This window comes from Ascaphus truei, chromosome 6 (assembly GCF_040206685.1).
Source record: "Ascaphus truei isolate aAscTru1 chromosome 6, aAscTru1.hap1, whole genome shotgun sequence".
In the NCBI taxonomy this organism is placed as follows: domain Eukaryota; kingdom Metazoa; phylum Chordata; class Amphibia; order Anura; family Ascaphidae; genus Ascaphus; species Ascaphus truei.
Genome location: NC_134488.1, coordinates 30,055,519 through 30,073,088, shown reverse-complemented (window position 1 = coordinate 30,073,088; position 17,570 = coordinate 30,055,519). Strand labels below are relative to the sequence as shown.

Here is a 17,570-nt window from a genome sequence, read left to right as displayed (position 1 = left end):
TCCAGCCAGGGCATTATTGGCCAGTAATGCCCTGTTCTGAAGGGATTATTACTTAAATAAATAAAAAAAATACATTTAAAAAAAAAGAAGCATTGCTGTACAAAGCATAAAAAGTGTTAGTATTTTTAAAATATTCTGGAAAATGTACTGACAATCTCAAATAGGAAATATATACTCTCTAGGATGCATTAAAGCAGCAGTTCAAGCAATATCCTACATGTGTTTTTTTTGTTTTTTTAATAAATCAGTTTTGTGCTGAGAAAATAATTGTTGCATTAAAAAAAAAATGTTTTAAAGACCTTGTTAATGTTTTTAATGTAGGAAGCATTTCCAAAGTGACAGCCCCATTCATCCAGTGTGCCCATTTCCCCCTTAATCCACGTTAAATCCTTGGTGGGAGGCGAGGCGGTTCCATGGATACACTATCTTTTTTTTAATGAAAGACTATCTCACTTTTCCTCTTACATTTTCTTAATTGATACTCTTGCCATTTAAAAGAATCACTAGTAGTGAGTAGGTTTAGTGGCAGCAAACAGAAAGACTCCTTGTTCAGCAGAGGTATTTATTATAAGCAAAGCGCGCATACAGATTGTCAGAGCAGGCCTTTACAATGACTTACAGTATCTTGTCGTCAGGGTTTCAGGGTGGCTCCATAGTGATCAGGTTTCTGGTTGCTTATTGTACTCGTATCTGCACAACATGAGACTAGACTGTATATACAGAATCCTTCTCACCCAATCACACACACAGATCAGTCACAATTCCCACTAATTCTACTGACCACGGGTTATATTTCTATTCTCTGGTTAGGTTAGAAATATGAGGGAAAAAGATTCTTGCTACAGAATATTAACATTCAATTGTGATGCCGAATCCCTGTGTCCTGCTTTTAAACCACAAACCATGATACCAGGGGATAACAAGGCAAAGGTTGCTTTAAGACCATATTTTTCTGCCGCTATACTTCATTTGCTTCTCTAAAGGGGCTATTTGGTTAGCAAACCAACCTGCATTGCACCATCTTCATGTCCATACCAACACCGACAAGGGGCCTAATAAAAGTGTGCAAACAGTTTGCGTAATCATATGTATTCTCAGAATATACTAAAATGGCCACACAGCGACGGACCTACAAAAATGTATGATGCATTTGAGTGCTTTTCATCCTGTCCCCTTCTCCGGCAAGTTGTATATGATGAGGTCCTTTAGTCTTCTCGATAAGTTGTAAGATATTGAAATAATTTCAATACATGGGGCTGACAAAGGCCCATTGCAGGCTGCACTATACAAACGCCAGCTGACATGTTATTAGCGAGACAACTGCGCAAGACACTTTGTTCTGGATTATTGAGAATGGTTGGAGTGTGATCCTAGTGCATTAGAAGCCTCTATCAGATTACAGCCAGCTGACATTCTAACAACACATTTGATTTCTCATGTCCATGTGAACCATAAATCCATTAAATCCCTTCCCCCCCCAAAGTGCTCTATTAACGTAATAAAATCTGCACCAGACCGGAAACGTTTAAAGCTTATTATTAAACCTCCATGTGTATCTTATTCTAATGATGAATATCATGCTCTTAGGTCCAAGAATTGACAGATTAACATTTTAGTAAACAGTCCGTTAAAAAGGTAGCAACTTGGCCAACAAGATAATAAGCTGGTATCACATTTTATCTCTGCCTTGTAGTTAGAATGATTTCTGTTTCTACAAACCCCACAGTAAGAAAATCATTGGGCAACACTTTCACAGCTCTGACAACAAGCTGCACATGTTCTGTGCTTTCGGATGGAGGAAGACAGGAGCGGCTTCGGTGCCCCAGCTGTACAATAAGGCATAAGGGGGAGTGTAAACAATCAGCAGGAGGTTCTTGTTGTTGAAGGTACGGTTAGGGCTGGCACTGTAAGAGGAACATTTTACATTGAATGTACCACAAGTAAAACAATGTAAGAATGCTATTAAAGCAGCAGTTCAAGAAATATCCTTTTTTTATTTAATAAATCAGTTCTGTACTATGAGAAAATACTTGTAGCATTAAAAATAAAAATAAATGTTTTAAGACATTTTTAATGTTTCTAATGTAGGAAGCATTTCCAAAGTGACAGCTCCTTCCCCTTCTGATAGGCTCTGGCTCTTAAGCCCCACCCTCTCTCTAGCAGTCCACCAATTGTATCTAGTAACTGTCCAGTCAATCATTCTAGGAACTACATTGCCCAGAATGCTGTGCAAGAACCAAATGAAATAGCCCAGAGCAAGCAATCGATTACAGGAGAACGGATCAATCTGCAGCTTAGCTAATCACTTGTCAGTGTGCAGATTGCATTGATGCTCATATTGAACTGCAGCTTTAATTGACATGGTATTGCATCAATCTACACGACTTGCAAATAGTCCCCGTCAGAGACCGCTCCATTATAAATATTAAGGCGGAATCACCTTTTTTTTTTTAATCAGGCTGTGTGAAAAGTGGTTCCCAGCAAACGGGCAGGCTCAAAATTAAAAATGGCATCCAAAAAGTACAAGTGCCTGTCCATTTTGGCCATTAAATGGATTGACATCACAATGGGAATCCACATCCAAATTAAGGGATCAAGTAGAGGACACCTATACTCACTTATTGCAATAATAATAATAATAATAATTAAAAAAAGGTATATGGATTCACACGAACTAGAGTCTAATCAGGCAATAGCAAAGTAAAACCACTTATCTATTGACAGAAATGTCCCTCAGGCTGCATGTGAGACCCACCTTCTGTAAAGGTTTTAACAGGGGCTTTAGAGACCAACACCAACGCCAGATTGAGGGAGGTAATGATGATCCAGGGTTTCCAAGTTTGGGAACCAGTGTTTAAATACATACATAACTATTCTCACAATACTTTAGCACAATAACAAATATTAAATTGCTTTCCTATGTTTAAGCATGCTCACACCCTCAGTACCTGGGACCCTTAAGTTGGGCTATTGCTCGCAATATAACAGAGTGTCTTCATATTGTCTATTAGGGCCACAAAAAAGGACCACCATCTGTTTAAAATGTTTTCATTTTTAACCCTCAGGCCAAATAATAAATAAAAATGAATCAAACAACTTAATGGATGCTGCTCAAAACATAATATTGTACAGAACGCCGTGAAACGAAGACGAGTGACAACAAATTTAATTCAGATCTATATCTGAAACCAACCATAAACAATATCACTATCTCAGTACATAACATGGCAAATATCCGAACAAGCTGTTTCCTACTAATCATCTTAATCACAGGTATCAGCTTTCCGAAACATTTTTCATTTGCTAATATTTTCTTTCTGCAACTTACGTACACACACACACACACACACACACACACACACACACACACACACACACACACACACACACACACACACACACACACACACACACACACACACACACACACACACACACACACACACACACACACACACACCATGGGGTAAGTGGTACTCCATTAAACCATACTTTTCTAAGGAACCATGCGTCTTGAAATAAAAAAAGTCTAACAGTAAGCCTAATAAAAAACAATAAAAACACCAGAACAAAAATAAATGCAGAAGAAAAAAAATTGTATAGACCAGGGGTGCAGAAAGTGGGGGATACGAGATTCGTTGCAATGGGGCGTGGGGTTTACAGAGCCCCTGCGCGCTTCCCGAAGGCATTTAAATGAATGTCGGGGAAGCTGCAATGCCTCTAAACTTCTCCTTACCTTGGTTCAGAGGGCTCCTGGTGACGCATTGCGGCACCAAATGACGCCGCGGGGTCATGTGACATCACGTTGCCATGCCAACGTGAAGTCATGACGCCAGGACATCAGAGTTAAGGTAAGGAGAGGGGGAGGGGGGGTGCGCTCCCCTGGTATAGTAGACTATACAATGAAACCATTGACCGGGGTATTCGCATATTCAATTCTTTAAAAAAAAAAAAAAAAAGGGAGGGGGGGAAGTAAATAAAACCCTGATTTTCTTAATCTCTTGCTTCTGCGATTACCATGGAAACCTTTAGACTGCCTTGGCTATGAGGGAGCGCTTGCTTTTCATCTCACAGACATTTCCAATGCTTATATCTACTGAACGAAGAATTGGATTGTTAAAATTAATTTTAAAAAAAAAATTGTGTTGGAAAGGGCAAGAACAGATTTCTTAAAAGTAAATACTTCTATATAAAAATACACACCCGTAACACCACTGAACACCTTATACAAATACACACAAATACAGTATGTAGCCATATTGATTATATAAATCTCCCCAAAACAAAAATGTATGCGTGTAAAAGTAAAATAAAATAATATATATATATACTGTATATTTTTTTTTTTTTTAAATAAAGTCAGTGCACAGGAGGAGGATAAATGTCCAGAAGGGATTGTAATCCTATAACAACAAAAAAATTCTAAGTAAAACACACAAAAGCTACTTTCCATGGAACGGTAAGTAATGCTGAATAATGCAAAAAAAATAAATTAATAATTATTTAAATTAAAAAAAATAAAAAATAAAAAAAAAAACTGCACAAAAATCTTTCTAATATTTTTACTATATACAGCTTTAGCCATTGCAGCGAAATTATCAATGTATCCAAATACGTACAAGTTTGTTTTTCATAGATCTTATTTTGCCACTTGTTTTGTAAATCAGACAATCAGTACGGTTATTTTTTATTTGTGTAGTATTGATTGCACTTTTATGCATTATACCCTAATCAGAGTGTATGTGTATACAGTATGCTGAAGGATACAACAGTACATTCATGAAACATGGTTTAATTAGCAAATGTAACTTAAAAAAAATAATAAAATATATAAAAGTAGATCTACAGAAATAAGCCATTACCTGTTGTAATGAAAGGAATAATATAGTAATACGTCAGGAAATGGGCAGCTGCTAACACATTAAAGGTCTTACTGCATATGTAACGCTCTACAAGTAATGACCAATTACTGCAAAGGACAGCAGGTTAATGCAATCAAAATATTGTCAGGAAAGGGGTTAAAATGTAACGCATGGGCAATAATATTTGCAATGCTGGAGGGTTGTATTAGATTGCACTATTTGTTGTTATTCTTTGGTTAAATGATTTCAAAACAGAAAAAAGCTTCTGTTTGGAGTGGAAAGTTCAATAAAATAGATTTTTTTTTAAAACTGTCCTCAACACGAACACACATCCAGTAAAACATAAAATGACATTGTTTTTGGAAATGTGTTGCAATTACTTTTACAGGTCTTACAAACCACAAAATTAATGCATCCAGCTGTGTTTCACGTAACAAAGATTGAGACTAATTGTGTTCTATTAAGTGCAACAAAAGAAATAGAATGTGCTAAAAAAAAATAAAACACATGCAGTCGATTAAAGCTGCAGACCAAGCAATATCCTACATGGTTTCTTTTTAACAAAAAAAGTTCTGTACTATGAGAAAATAGTTGTAGCATTTTTTTTTTAAACAACTCTGAATTACACTTTTTTTAAATGTACAGCAGGGCCCCGGGTAAACGGCGGGTTCCGTTCCAGGGGCCCGCCGTTTAGTGGAAATCGCCGGAAAGCGGATCCGGCGATTTTCAGTGCTGCGCATGCGCAAACCGGCATTTTTGCCGTTCTGCACATGTGCAACCTGCGGTCTGCGCAGGCGCGCCGGGCGCACCCGCCCATTCTGCGCATGCGCGATTTCATATTCAACATGGCGGCCCCCTTCTCGGTGCCGCCGTGTCAGCGGATCGCCGAGAAGCGGGGCCCTGCTGTATTGTAATGTAGCAAGCCTTTATTTCTACAGCAACCATTTACAAAGACAGAGATACTGGAGTCAATACTACTCTGCAGCCATTTAGTGAACCCCCAAGTTGAATCTTCACCGATCGATCGGCAATTTAGCTGTGGATTGCATTGATGCACATATTAAAGGTTAAAAAAAATTGGACTGCTGCTTGAAATCAATGTTCATGCTTCTGTGCTCCTCAAACATACATTGTCTGTGTAATACAGTATGTGTATTCCTTATAAAAGGTTTGGTTGGTCACATGGTGGGGGCGCTCCAGAGCCAAAACACTTTGTAACCCCTTGGGTCCCCATGGTATCAGAGGAGTCATACTGGTAAAAGTAGCATCCCAGTCCCCAACAAAGCGGTTTTACCCCCGGCATTAAGTGGGCCAATAGGAAGCTGCAATGTCATCTGTTGCCGTTTCCTATTGCTTGCATGACGTGGGGGACTTCAAAACCAGGACGTTCCGGCAGGACTTCTACTCGTATGCGTTTTAGAAACTAGAGGGTCCCCGGAGCTAAAGAGAACGTGTTCAGCTACGGGGACCCCATGGTCTGCATGCTGCAAAAAGTATGGTAGAGGGGATTGCGGTGTTACTATTTAATGGTGAGTGATTAGAACCGGGGTGGTCAACTCCAGTCCTCAAGGGCCACCAACAGGTCAAGCTTTAAGAATATCCCTGCTTCAGCACAGGTCGCTCAGATAGAAACGTGAGTCAAGTATGTAGTGCAGAGGCCCTCAGGGGCAACTAACAGTGCAGATTTGAAGTACACCCCCTGCTTGAGCACAGCTGTTCAGTCAAAATGATGGGCCCACCTGTGTGAAGGAGAGGGCAGCCTTAAAAGCTGCACCGTTAGTTGCCCTTGAGGACTGGAGTCGGGAACCTCTGCTCTAGTGCGTCGTTTTCTCTACACCGCCAGTTTGCATGCAAAACATGGCAACCATGTCAAAAAACAATAAAGCCCCCTGCCCACCTCCCAAAAAACAAAACACCCTAATCTGTATGAACCCACTTCAAATATTCATTGATTGCTGGAGGACACATGCAGGGTTAACGCCACACACAATAAAAATGTCAGGTTATGCACTCCACACACTGGCAATGAAAGGATTAATCCCAGAAATATATTTACCGGTTGCTCTGCTAACTCCTGGCCGTTTTCCATGGCTGCTTTCGCAAACAGGTCAGTTTATTATAATCTTACGATCTCTCTGCAGTTATATAGGTCTATAAAAAAAAATATAAAAAAAGCAAAACAAAAGTAAACCTTATGTACTTGTCGCCTCCCGTCATTTAGGTTAGGAGTTACTTTAAACAGCAGTTTATTGAGCGGGAGCGGACATATAGGTCATGTGTTGCTAAAACAAGGTCTTTGTACTGGAGATAAGGAAAACAAACTAATTTCACTTCATATAAAACATTGGTTTTTTTTTGTTTCTTCTTAAATGTTTCATGCAAAAGCAAGCTATAAGTAGTTCATTAACGTTTAATTATTGGATGGCCCGATTAGCGAAAATATTGAATATGGGCATAAAGATCAAGATAACCGTCAGCCTTATTCCGGCTAAGCTAGGAAGCCGCATGATAAAAATCTAACCCGTTTAGAATTTGGAGCATTTACATAACTGTGCCAAAAAAACAAACTCTGAATCAGAACTGCTGTGAAACTGCTAGAAATCACTTCTCTTCCTTACAATATTTCCTCTTTACATACTACACTGAAAGTAGATTTTGAGCTCAATACTCCGTTTATGAATAAATATGTATGGAGGAAACTATAGTGTTTTGATGCCACAAGTCGAAATGCATGAGCCAGTAACATAAGATGAGGGCACGAAGAACCGAGAAAAATATAAAACAAGTGGCTCATAAGACATGTTTTCATTTAATCTTCGCATGTGGAGAACGCAGCTAGTGGGAGGATGCAGCCTGATGGCATGAAAAACAAAACAAAAAAAACAGTGAGTATATTCTCCGTAAAATATGCACATTCAGGCACTATTCTTTGTAACAGCGGGATAAATGGGTCAAACGCAATGAGGGAAAAGGCAAAGACGTGGACTTTGAGGCACTTCACAATTGAAATATTATACACATTATTTCAGATTACAAATTAAGCCAAACAAATACCACTATATGCACAAAATTGGCTTTAGGCCTAGTTATACCCGCTGGTTCATTATGGTAGTTTAACCCCTTCCACACCAAAGTGGCCATTCAGACACAAAGGGTTGCAATGCCAAAATAGATTACAGTCCACATATATCCTTTAAAAGAATAGGCAATTCTTGTACAAATGTAAGAAAATGATAAGTAGGCTGCAGTTTCATTTATTTCTATTACATCTGCAGAACAAACTCAGATTTGTTTTTAATGCCTGTCGCATATACAGAAATTAAGTTTTTCTTTAAACCCATAAGGAAGAAGGGAGCCAACGCCTTTGGGAGCGGAGGTGGCTTTGTGTTTCAAACCCTAATGGCAGGGGTTCTCAACTCCAGTCCTCAAAGACACCCCCAACAGGTCAGATTTTAAGGCTATTCCAGCAGAAGCACCGGTGGCTCAGTCTTGGACTGAGCCTCCAGTGCTGAAGCAGGGATATCCTGAACAGCTGTAGCTCTTGAGGACTGGAGTTGAGAACCCCCTGTCTTGTGGCTTGAAAGTTGTTCGCGATTAGTGTGCGGCTGCAATGCGAGACCATCCCGCCCCACACTGAAGACCAGGCTTATTTGTGCAGAGGCACAGCAGCCGTCTCAAGAAGATAATCCCCCCCAAACCGCCAACGCCAAATAAAAAGGCACTAAACTAATGTAATGTGTATTGTTTTCTTAAGTAACATTTCTCATTGTATTGCATGACTTGAGTTTCAATTGAAAAGGCTATTAATCAAATTACGACACAGAAGTACAAATTGGTAGAGGTTTCCATTAATGGCAACGCAAATGTATCCAATGCAAATTGAAAGACCACACACACACACACACACACACACACACACACACACACACACACACACACACACACACACACACACACACACACACACACACACACACACACACACACACACACACACACACACACACACACACACACACAAAAAATATGTTAAACTTAAATTGTATCAAGTCATTAAAGTATCATACAAATCAAACACAGGGTTGGGGTAGAGAATGAAGAAATAATGAAAAAAATAAAAATGAAGACAGAAGAGCAGTGTCAGCGGGGATCTTGGGAGGGGGGAATACAATACATTGATTAGTGGATTTCAAAATTGACCGAGAAGCATCAATATAAATATAGTTACATTAATGTATAGTGCGTGTTCGATTCAACAGGTAGATCAGTTTGCGGCTCCAGCTATACTGCCAATTATAGAGATTTGATTGGTGCAATCGAATCAGGATGGGAAGTTATAAAATGTGTCTATTGAAATGAGGATTTCCCGTATATTGCACACCAGGAATCCCATGTGCTGTCACTAATGTTATGAAAGTAAATATTGGAAGATGTATAAAAAGAAAGTCTAAGAGAGGGCCAAAAAAAATGTTTTTAAACTTAATACAATACAAAATCGGCATCTTTTAAAACAAAAAAAAATAAAATAAATAAATAAACCAGTAAAAATTGTACTTGCCCAAATCCTTTAAAATATGTATTAATGCCTTTATTTTTAATGGTTCTTTTAATGTCTTCGCTATTTCTTCACGTATAAAAAGAACTGGAAATGTACCGTTAGATTTTAAGACTCTCAGTCATCATGAAAGCGAATGAAAGTGGTAAAAATCCAACAGCATTTAGTAACCATGAAAACAATTTACTTTTTTAAATACTTCTACTTGTCTGAATAAGTTTGAAAAAGGCAACAATCCCCTACATTTAACCTATTACACTTGCCCCAAACAGCAGGTACAGGTAAAAGATCACCCTACGCGTTTCACTCAGTCCAGGTGTGAGCTTCCTTGCACCCGGGTGACTGAGGGACTGATCTGAACGCAGCCACTGCAGGACCCAGAGTGCTCAAATTGCCTTACTTACTCTGGGAACATGTGAGTTGTTGGAGCTCACTGCTCATGTTATTTTAACCTATAAAATTAATCTGTACAGTACTATGCATATTTTTCTTCTCTTTTATATCATTGGGAGGTCCAGTCTTATCTAACCACCATAAGTCTTTGATCAGATTTATCTGAGACACGCCTGATTATATCTACTACCATGTGAGTGGGCATTTGGAAGTCTGAACACTTGAGTTTTTGCTTTTAGCACGTCTGCACGATCGTATGTTCCGTTTGCTTTTTTTCATAACCCAACGCGAGTTCCTTGCACTGTGAAAGTCCTGTGCTAAATGCAGGCAATGCAACTGTGTTTATTGTCATCGTTATCAAATATAATACATTTTATATCACTGTGCAGGATATATGTTGGTCTCTGGTATCTACATGACAAAGAGACCCAATGTCGACAAAACAGAATGTCTTATTACACAGCAAGTGCTATTCAATTATAAAAAGTCTTCTGCAGTGTCAAAGTTCTATCAAATTAGCTTTATAGATTCACATAAAAAACCTAATCAATGCATATAACATGTAAATGCTTAGAATACAGATGGGAGCTGCTGTTAAATTTAAATTGTGGTGCACGATTGATTTTGATAGGACCTTCTGTTCATAATAAAAAAAGTCCCACAGTATAAATGTACTCTGCTTTCTTAGAAAGATTAAATCCCCCATAAAGCTAAAAGCTTTCACTTAATAGCTTACCTTGATAAAAAAAATGAGTAATGTCTCTTTTCTGTAGGCTCTTCAGTTATCACGACAGACATTAACCCTTTGAGTACCCAAAGACCGGCAGAACCAGAGTGCCACCAGTCACCCGTATCTCAACCACATAATCGGTAGGTTCATCGACCACGTGGTCACGGGCAGGCCCTCCTGGGACGTGAATGGAGGTGAAGGTACTCCACTTTCCGATCCAACTGGGTTCAGAACGTGACCCCCCTAAAAATAAAAATGTAATTATATTTGTAGTATGATGTAGAGTGCCTGTCCTCATGACTAATTCTGGGGCAATTAAAGGGTTAAGTATAGGAATAATTATCAAAAGCATTTGATTACTATGGAGACCGGTTTAAAAAAAATAAAAAAATGAATAAACTTAATTTGTTGGATTTAATAATAAGAAATATATACATGTCAGTAACCTAAATGTAACCAACTGCCCAGGCCACTGCCAGTGGTTCAGTTCGACCCAAGGTGGGACTGGCCCCTGTAAATGTTGTATTACAACATGCTGGGTAAGATGTCTGCCATTACAGCCACTTCTAAACTTTGTAACGTTTCAGTAATAACAGATCATGTACACAATTGAACAAACAACCCACCGAAATTGATACGGCCACTTCCAAACTTAACCCCCTTAGCCCAGAATGTTAAAAAAAATAAAAAATAAAAAGTATTTCCAAAACAGGGGTGATCAACTCCAGTCCTTAAAGGCCAACCAACAAGTCAGATTTTCAGGATATCCCTGCTGCAGCACAGGTGGCTCAACCTGTGCTGAAGCAGTGATGTCCTGAAAACCCGACCAGTTGCTGGCCCTTAAGGACTGGAGTTGCTCACCCCTGTTCTGGAAGGAAACATACAATATAAAATGAGTTCAGTACAGAAGGAATTGTTAAAAACCGCTTCGTTTTTAATTGTAACATTGAGGTCTCAAGTACATAGCCAATGGCAATTTTAGAAACATTAATATCAGGTATAATAGTTTTGCAAAGGGACCTTTATCAATGTTACTAACGTTTGAGACAGAAGCAGCTGGTTTAAATCAGATAATGTAAATGCTTTTTAAACCAAAGCTCAGAGAGACGCAGTCACAAATTGCCCGATTATTAAAAAAAACAAAAAACAAATCTATTGGGAAACACCCAGCACGTTACATCCAATATTTATAGCCAAACTGAAAAATCTTTTATCCAAGATTTTGGAAAACTGCTGGCAAACAAGTCTACCGATTAATTTGCCTGTGAACAATTTTAGACACTGCCTTCCCAGACACTTCATATGTCAAATTCTAACCAAAGCATCTTTTTTTATGTTTGCATTTTAGGGTTACAGAAAGAAAAAAAAGGGCTGAAACACAAATACAGGGATATGCAGTTATGAGACATCGTTAGAACACTGCCAAAGGTAACAAATGGAGGGGGGGGGGGGGGTGGGGATTGAGCAGCAGACATCGGCTTTAAGTAAAATGACTTAGTAGACCAAAATTCAAGCTCTAATTTAGCCATACGTTTTAATTTAAGAAATACACTTTAATTATATCAATATGACCCAATAAGTTCTACAATTTTCTGCAAATCTTTTCGATCACTTTAGTAGTCTGATAAAATCTTGTACAGTAGTTTTAAATAAGTCTGCAGTATTTGTAATTTTTTTTCCAACTATTTTGAATTTACCCTATTTGTAGCGTTATAAACCCCTAAGTGCTAAATGGGCTGACATGCACTGTATTCCCCAGGCAATGAAAAGATGAACCATTTTAGAATCTTAATAATCCTGGGGCATATAGTAATTCTTTAAATATCCAAATTATAATTTGTTAGCAGAGAAAATGTAAAAAAAAAAAAAAAAAAAGCCACAATTATAATTGTGTATTTAGAAATCAATAGTAAATTCTTAAAAACAAATAAAATAAAGGATTTAGCAGCTTACGTTGATATGTATGTACAGTACCGCAATGAATTCATCTTACAATATGATCTGTAACTTAAAGGCGACTGACCGGTCACCCACAGAATGGCACTTACAGCAGGTATTTTTACGGCTAATAACGTATATATCTATATCTGGACGCACCTCCTAGAGATTACACTGGAAATAATGTGAGGCTTTATGGTAATTGGATTAAGCATCTTAACTACATACAGTACAAAGCAGACCAAAAATATTCTTTCTACATAGGCAAATTCCGAGTTAGATTTCAGTTCACTTAATGCCCTGTTGCTTTATACGGAAGCCATGTAAAAAAGCCACGGTAACCAAAACATTTGTTTTGTGATTGAACTGTTAAATATATTAGATTATTCATTTTCTGCACGGTTTGCTGGCTTTGCACATAAAAGCTCTATTGTTAGGACAAAATATATTCCTTACACAAACCTTTCCGCTGGAAATTCTCTCTCTACCATAATTATTGTGATTCCGAATAGGAAAAAAAAGAAAGTGAAACAAGTGCAAAGCTCCCTAAAATGTGATACAAGAGTGAAATAATACAAAATATGAATAAAAAGAATTATTAATACAGCCACTGAGGGAGATGTTGCACCTCGAGAAATGTATGCCATCAATTACAGAATCATCAAGAGCACAAGTTCTCACGTAGTATATAGAGAAATAAAATCAATATAGTGTCACATTTACACACATAACATGGGGAAGATAAACATAATTGAGTTGCTGTAACCAAAATCTTGCAACACCTCTAACATTTAACAGTTCTCAAAATGTAAGACTTGCTCAAGAGTTTGAAAAATGAGGCTGGAAACTCAAGGCGTTACAGTACATAATGCTTTCACTAGGTTAGAAAAGGGCTTATGTCTTATTGTGCAAATATTAAATATTGGCACTTGTTCTAAAGCTATTTTTTAATTCAGATTTTAAGAGGACCAGCAAATGTTTCTGAATTCATATTTCTCCTTCACAGAAAACTACTAGAGGTTTTTACAATGCTGTATGAACCCGGGCAATTTTAGGGCATCTTAAATAGTACTGGAGCTTTAAGTGATGAGCGAGAAGGTTTCAATGAAAAATATTGCTTTATACATGCAGGAGTCTCCATCAATTGCAATAAAATCTGCAAACGACATTATCAAAGCCATTTGGCCTCTATCCTTTTCTAACAAAGATCCATAATTATTGGTAACCTACTCTAGATATCAATTTTCTTCAAATATTTGCTTAAAAGACAGCCAAGATGGGAGAATAGCATAATTTCATAACATAGCTTAACATAACATCTGCATAATGATGCCAGAAGGTTTACAGTTTTATTATGCGTTTGCGACAGAGGGGATAAATGTCACATGCTGGGATTCTGGCACCTAATGTGGTCTACTACAAAGACCAGCACATTGACAAAGCTAAAGAAATCGTCTCTGCACAAAGATGTTTACCAGGGGCAACAAAGCAAACAGTAACAAAAACATATTTAAGAATGGTCATAGTAGCGGGTAACTGGGGGAAAGAGAAGTGTCAGCATAATGTAGCATATTACTCAAAAACAAAAAACCCTTATACATTATTTGTTACAAGGCGAAGGTAAGATATGAAATCTGTGCAAATAATACTTTCTGTGCTTGGTTTTAATTTCACGCCCACATGCTGTCGGCCATGAAAAACAAACCTAAGCCACCAAATTCTGTTACCCGATCGACAATGTTTATTGAAAAGGGGAGTACGGGTAATAATACTAACAAGTACACGTGCTGCAGTAAAACAAGGTGTTTAGCAAACTTAGCAAACTTGTTATGAAGTTTTAGATTGAAGAAAACTTCGGAAAAATTACAACAACAAAAAGTGTGAAACGTTCATTTGTTGGCATGTGCTAAAAGTTTACACATCTCTAACAAATGTCCCTCAAACTAAAATCTTAGCCTAGATATTAAAATGCTAACTTTATACAGCGCAGTGAATGGCGTTGGATAACACATTGAGAATTATATACTGTAAATTGCAGTCCTGATGGAAAGGGCCGTGATTTAAATGGACAGTCCCCTTGCACATTTCTTTTTTTATTTCTCCATTGTACTGTATATTACAGTGTCCGATTTCACCTATAGTTCTTTTGCACGCGCACAGATTATTTTTTTAAAGGGGTCGTTTCCTCTGGGCCGCTGTTTTTCTCCTCATGTACTATTTTGTAATGTAATTACAGGAACTAAACAGCAATACATGCAGTATTACAGCAAGACCACTTCTATTTTCAAAATCTAGATACTTCGAGGTATTATGGGATGGGTCACTTTAACCAGTCACAAAGGTGACTATTTTGATTGTCCCTTTCTACAAAAGGGTGGGGGTACATTTTGGGGCCCCCTCAAGCACAGTTCATTCTTAGAAATATGGGGGTATTGTTCAAGGACAGGATACTACTGCCCGAGTAATTCAAGGCGGACTCCATATTCATGGAAATAAAAATGTGCTGTGGGGTCCTGGAAAATAGAAGTGTGCAAATATATTGTGCATGCCACATGTATTGTGGAGTTTTTCACAAAACACCTCAGGAACAATTACCCTTACAAGTATATATATATATATATATATAAAAAAAAAAAAAACCATGATTGATGGGAACTCTGTCCCCATTTTGTGCAGTGGGGAGAGGTACTCTCCATGATCATAGCTTGTGATCATCATGGGAATGGGACAACAGAAATAAACCCCAAAATAAAACAGCTCTATTTCGGAGGAACGTGGTTTTCTTTTTGTTTTAAACCAACAGCCCATGTGAATTCCATTATATATTTTTTGCTGTAAGAGATCTCTTCTTGCCATTTACAACGTTATTTTGAGTATCTGATGCTCCGTTGAGGAGAGGCGCATTTTAAATGCCCAATGACATGGTCACCCTGTGGCTATATCACGGGTTATCTGCTATTTACTACGGGAGAAACCGTCCGGCGATCCTGTAGACCTAGCCGGCAAAGGAATAGAAGATGAGGACTTCAGTTCAGGTCAGTTGTCGCTGTCCCTCCAGCACTCAATGGGGTTAAGTGTGATTGGGGGAAGCAGGAGGTTAAAAAACGGACCATTCCTCAGAGCTCAGTGCAGTGTAAAGGAGCAAGGTCCCAGCAGTTTAGGAGTTAAAATCATATGGGCTTTAGTCAGGATTACTGTTTTAAGTGATTTGCACGTTATCAATGTATTACGCACATGCATTATTTTTAATGTTCCGTTTCTTGTCTAATGTATTTTAAGGATATCTGATATATTCTACATACACACTTTATATTTATTAATTTTCAATGTTATGAAGCTGTTTACTCCTGGCTAAGGAAGCTTTAAGTCTCATTCCAAGCCTGATTAAAGTGAGGCGAAAGCCGCTTCACAACCTTAGACTGTCAAACAAACTGAAGCAATCCTTTTGCTGCCAGAGGGGTGTGCAAGGCATTTCCCTTCCAGTGAAAGGGTTAAAAAAATGAATTCTTAAATTCAAGCTTGATTCAGAAGCAAACAAAGCTACTTTACAATAAATCCACATATGGAATTACTAGACATCTGTTAAATATGGAAAATAAACAGAGCCTACACAAGTATAAAAAAAAATGGTTAATTTCATGATCCAAAAAAACCCTTTTTTTATGACTACAGTAAATATTTGCAATTCTCACAGCAATCCGACCTTGTTTTGTCCACAAAAGAAAAAATATAGGAGCACGCATGTAATGTATCTGCAGTGATCATAATACATTTTACTCTTATAAAAACCAAAGTTGGACCTTTACATCCAGTATCAATTTTAAATAATGTAACACTAGTGGCAGCTCACTGGTATAATATTGCTTTATTATTCAATTATTCAAAACCTCAGTGGGTTTTTTTTTTGTTGACAGTCAATGCTCACTTATCACAACAGCTGTATTGAGTGGTTCATTTATTCAGTTTATTTAATCAGTATATTTAAAACAAATGTGTTGCTACCTCTGGCACTCAAGGGGAAAATATATCTGATCCCTGTTCAATAACCAATAAGCAGTGTTCGACAAACCTATACATTTGCTCACCCCGGGCGAGTGGATTTAACCCCCGGGCGAGTAAATATTGGCCCAAGCAGCACACGTTTGGTACTAGGTGGCGAGTAGATTTTTTGTGTGGCGAGTAGATTTTTTGGTGATTTGTCAACCACTGCCAATAAGCATACACTACCTTAATCATTTACACACACCGAGCCATTCGGTTCAAATTGCAAAGGACCACTGCTCTAAATACAATAAACACACCGAGGGAGGAGTTCCCATTTTCCCTAATCCTAAAACGTCTGAACCGCTTTGTTATACAGAGGAAAAGCATACACGTGTTAAGTGCTTCAATACTGGTCTTAATTAGCAAAACAAACCCATTTCAGAGGTTACAGTGTGACATTGTACACACCTTTACTTTCCCCATGCTGATGATCATGTTATTTATTTCCCCCTCAGATGTACCTGCTACAAACCATGTACTGCATGTTTGCCTAATACTGTACAATGGAAACGAGCTGCACATCCTGTGCCCTTCCACCGCACACATTGTTTCTGTATATTTTAATTTCTTGAGAAGTTTCCTGTATGAATTCTTCCCCACCCCAACACTCCCTTCTTTACTTAGCACTATGCACTATGTATTAGCAGCTTGTTTGTTTATCTATATTGTCTATAAGTCACCATAGAGCTCAGTGAAGCAGCACCGGTTGACTGCCTTGTTTAATTCAAATTGGTTAAATCCGTCTACATACTATTGTGTTTAGTCTTCTGCGACCACACACCAGTACTTCCCTTCCTAGTTGAACCTGACAGGTCCTTTACTTCAAACCCACACGACAATATTACATCATTACATCCAGCCGGACGCTGTGACGTTACACGCATTGATGCAGGCTGTCCCAGGGTTTTTTTTTTGGTGTGTGTTTTTAAAGAAAAAGATCACTGGAGTAGTCCCTACCTTACTAGACTCTTTAAAACGGGATACTTCGGGTCCAAAACATTGAGTCTCTGCCCGGTAGAGACTATACCATATAGTCTTCTATATTGGT

The 17,570-nt window shown here is 38.1% G+C and overlaps 1 protein-coding gene and 1 long non-coding RNA gene across 7 annotated transcripts in view; one reads left to right on the top strand and one right to left on the bottom strand.

The window, feature by feature from the left end:
- EYA3 (EYA transcriptional coactivator and phosphatase 3) overlaps positions 1-17,570 on the bottom strand; it is a 96,376-nt gene that overhangs the window by 49,853 nt on the left and 28,953 nt on the right. For 3 of the 6 annotated variants that reach the window (XM_075603769.1, XM_075603768.1, XM_075603767.1), the window contains 2 exons: positions 10,547-10,783; positions 6,919-7,013 (listed from right to left, as the gene is read on the bottom strand). The exons of 1 other annotated variant lie outside the window; for it this stretch is intronic. In XM_075603769.1, coding sequence (XP_075459884.1) covers positions 6,919-6,951 — 33 coding nt within the window. In that variant the 5' untranslated portion in view covers positions 6,952-7,013; positions 10,547-10,783. The remainder of the gene's footprint in view (positions 1-6,918; positions 7,014-10,546; positions 10,784-17,570) is intronic. 2 more of the 6 variants (XM_075603771.1, XM_075603770.1) reach the window with 2 other exon arrangements.
- On the top strand, positions 5,820-9,938 carry LOC142496814 (uncharacterized). The gene is made up of 3 exons (XR_012802115.1): positions 5,820-5,928; positions 7,691-7,747; positions 9,690-9,938. It is a non-coding gene; the product is annotated as an uncharacterized LOC142496814 (long non-coding RNA).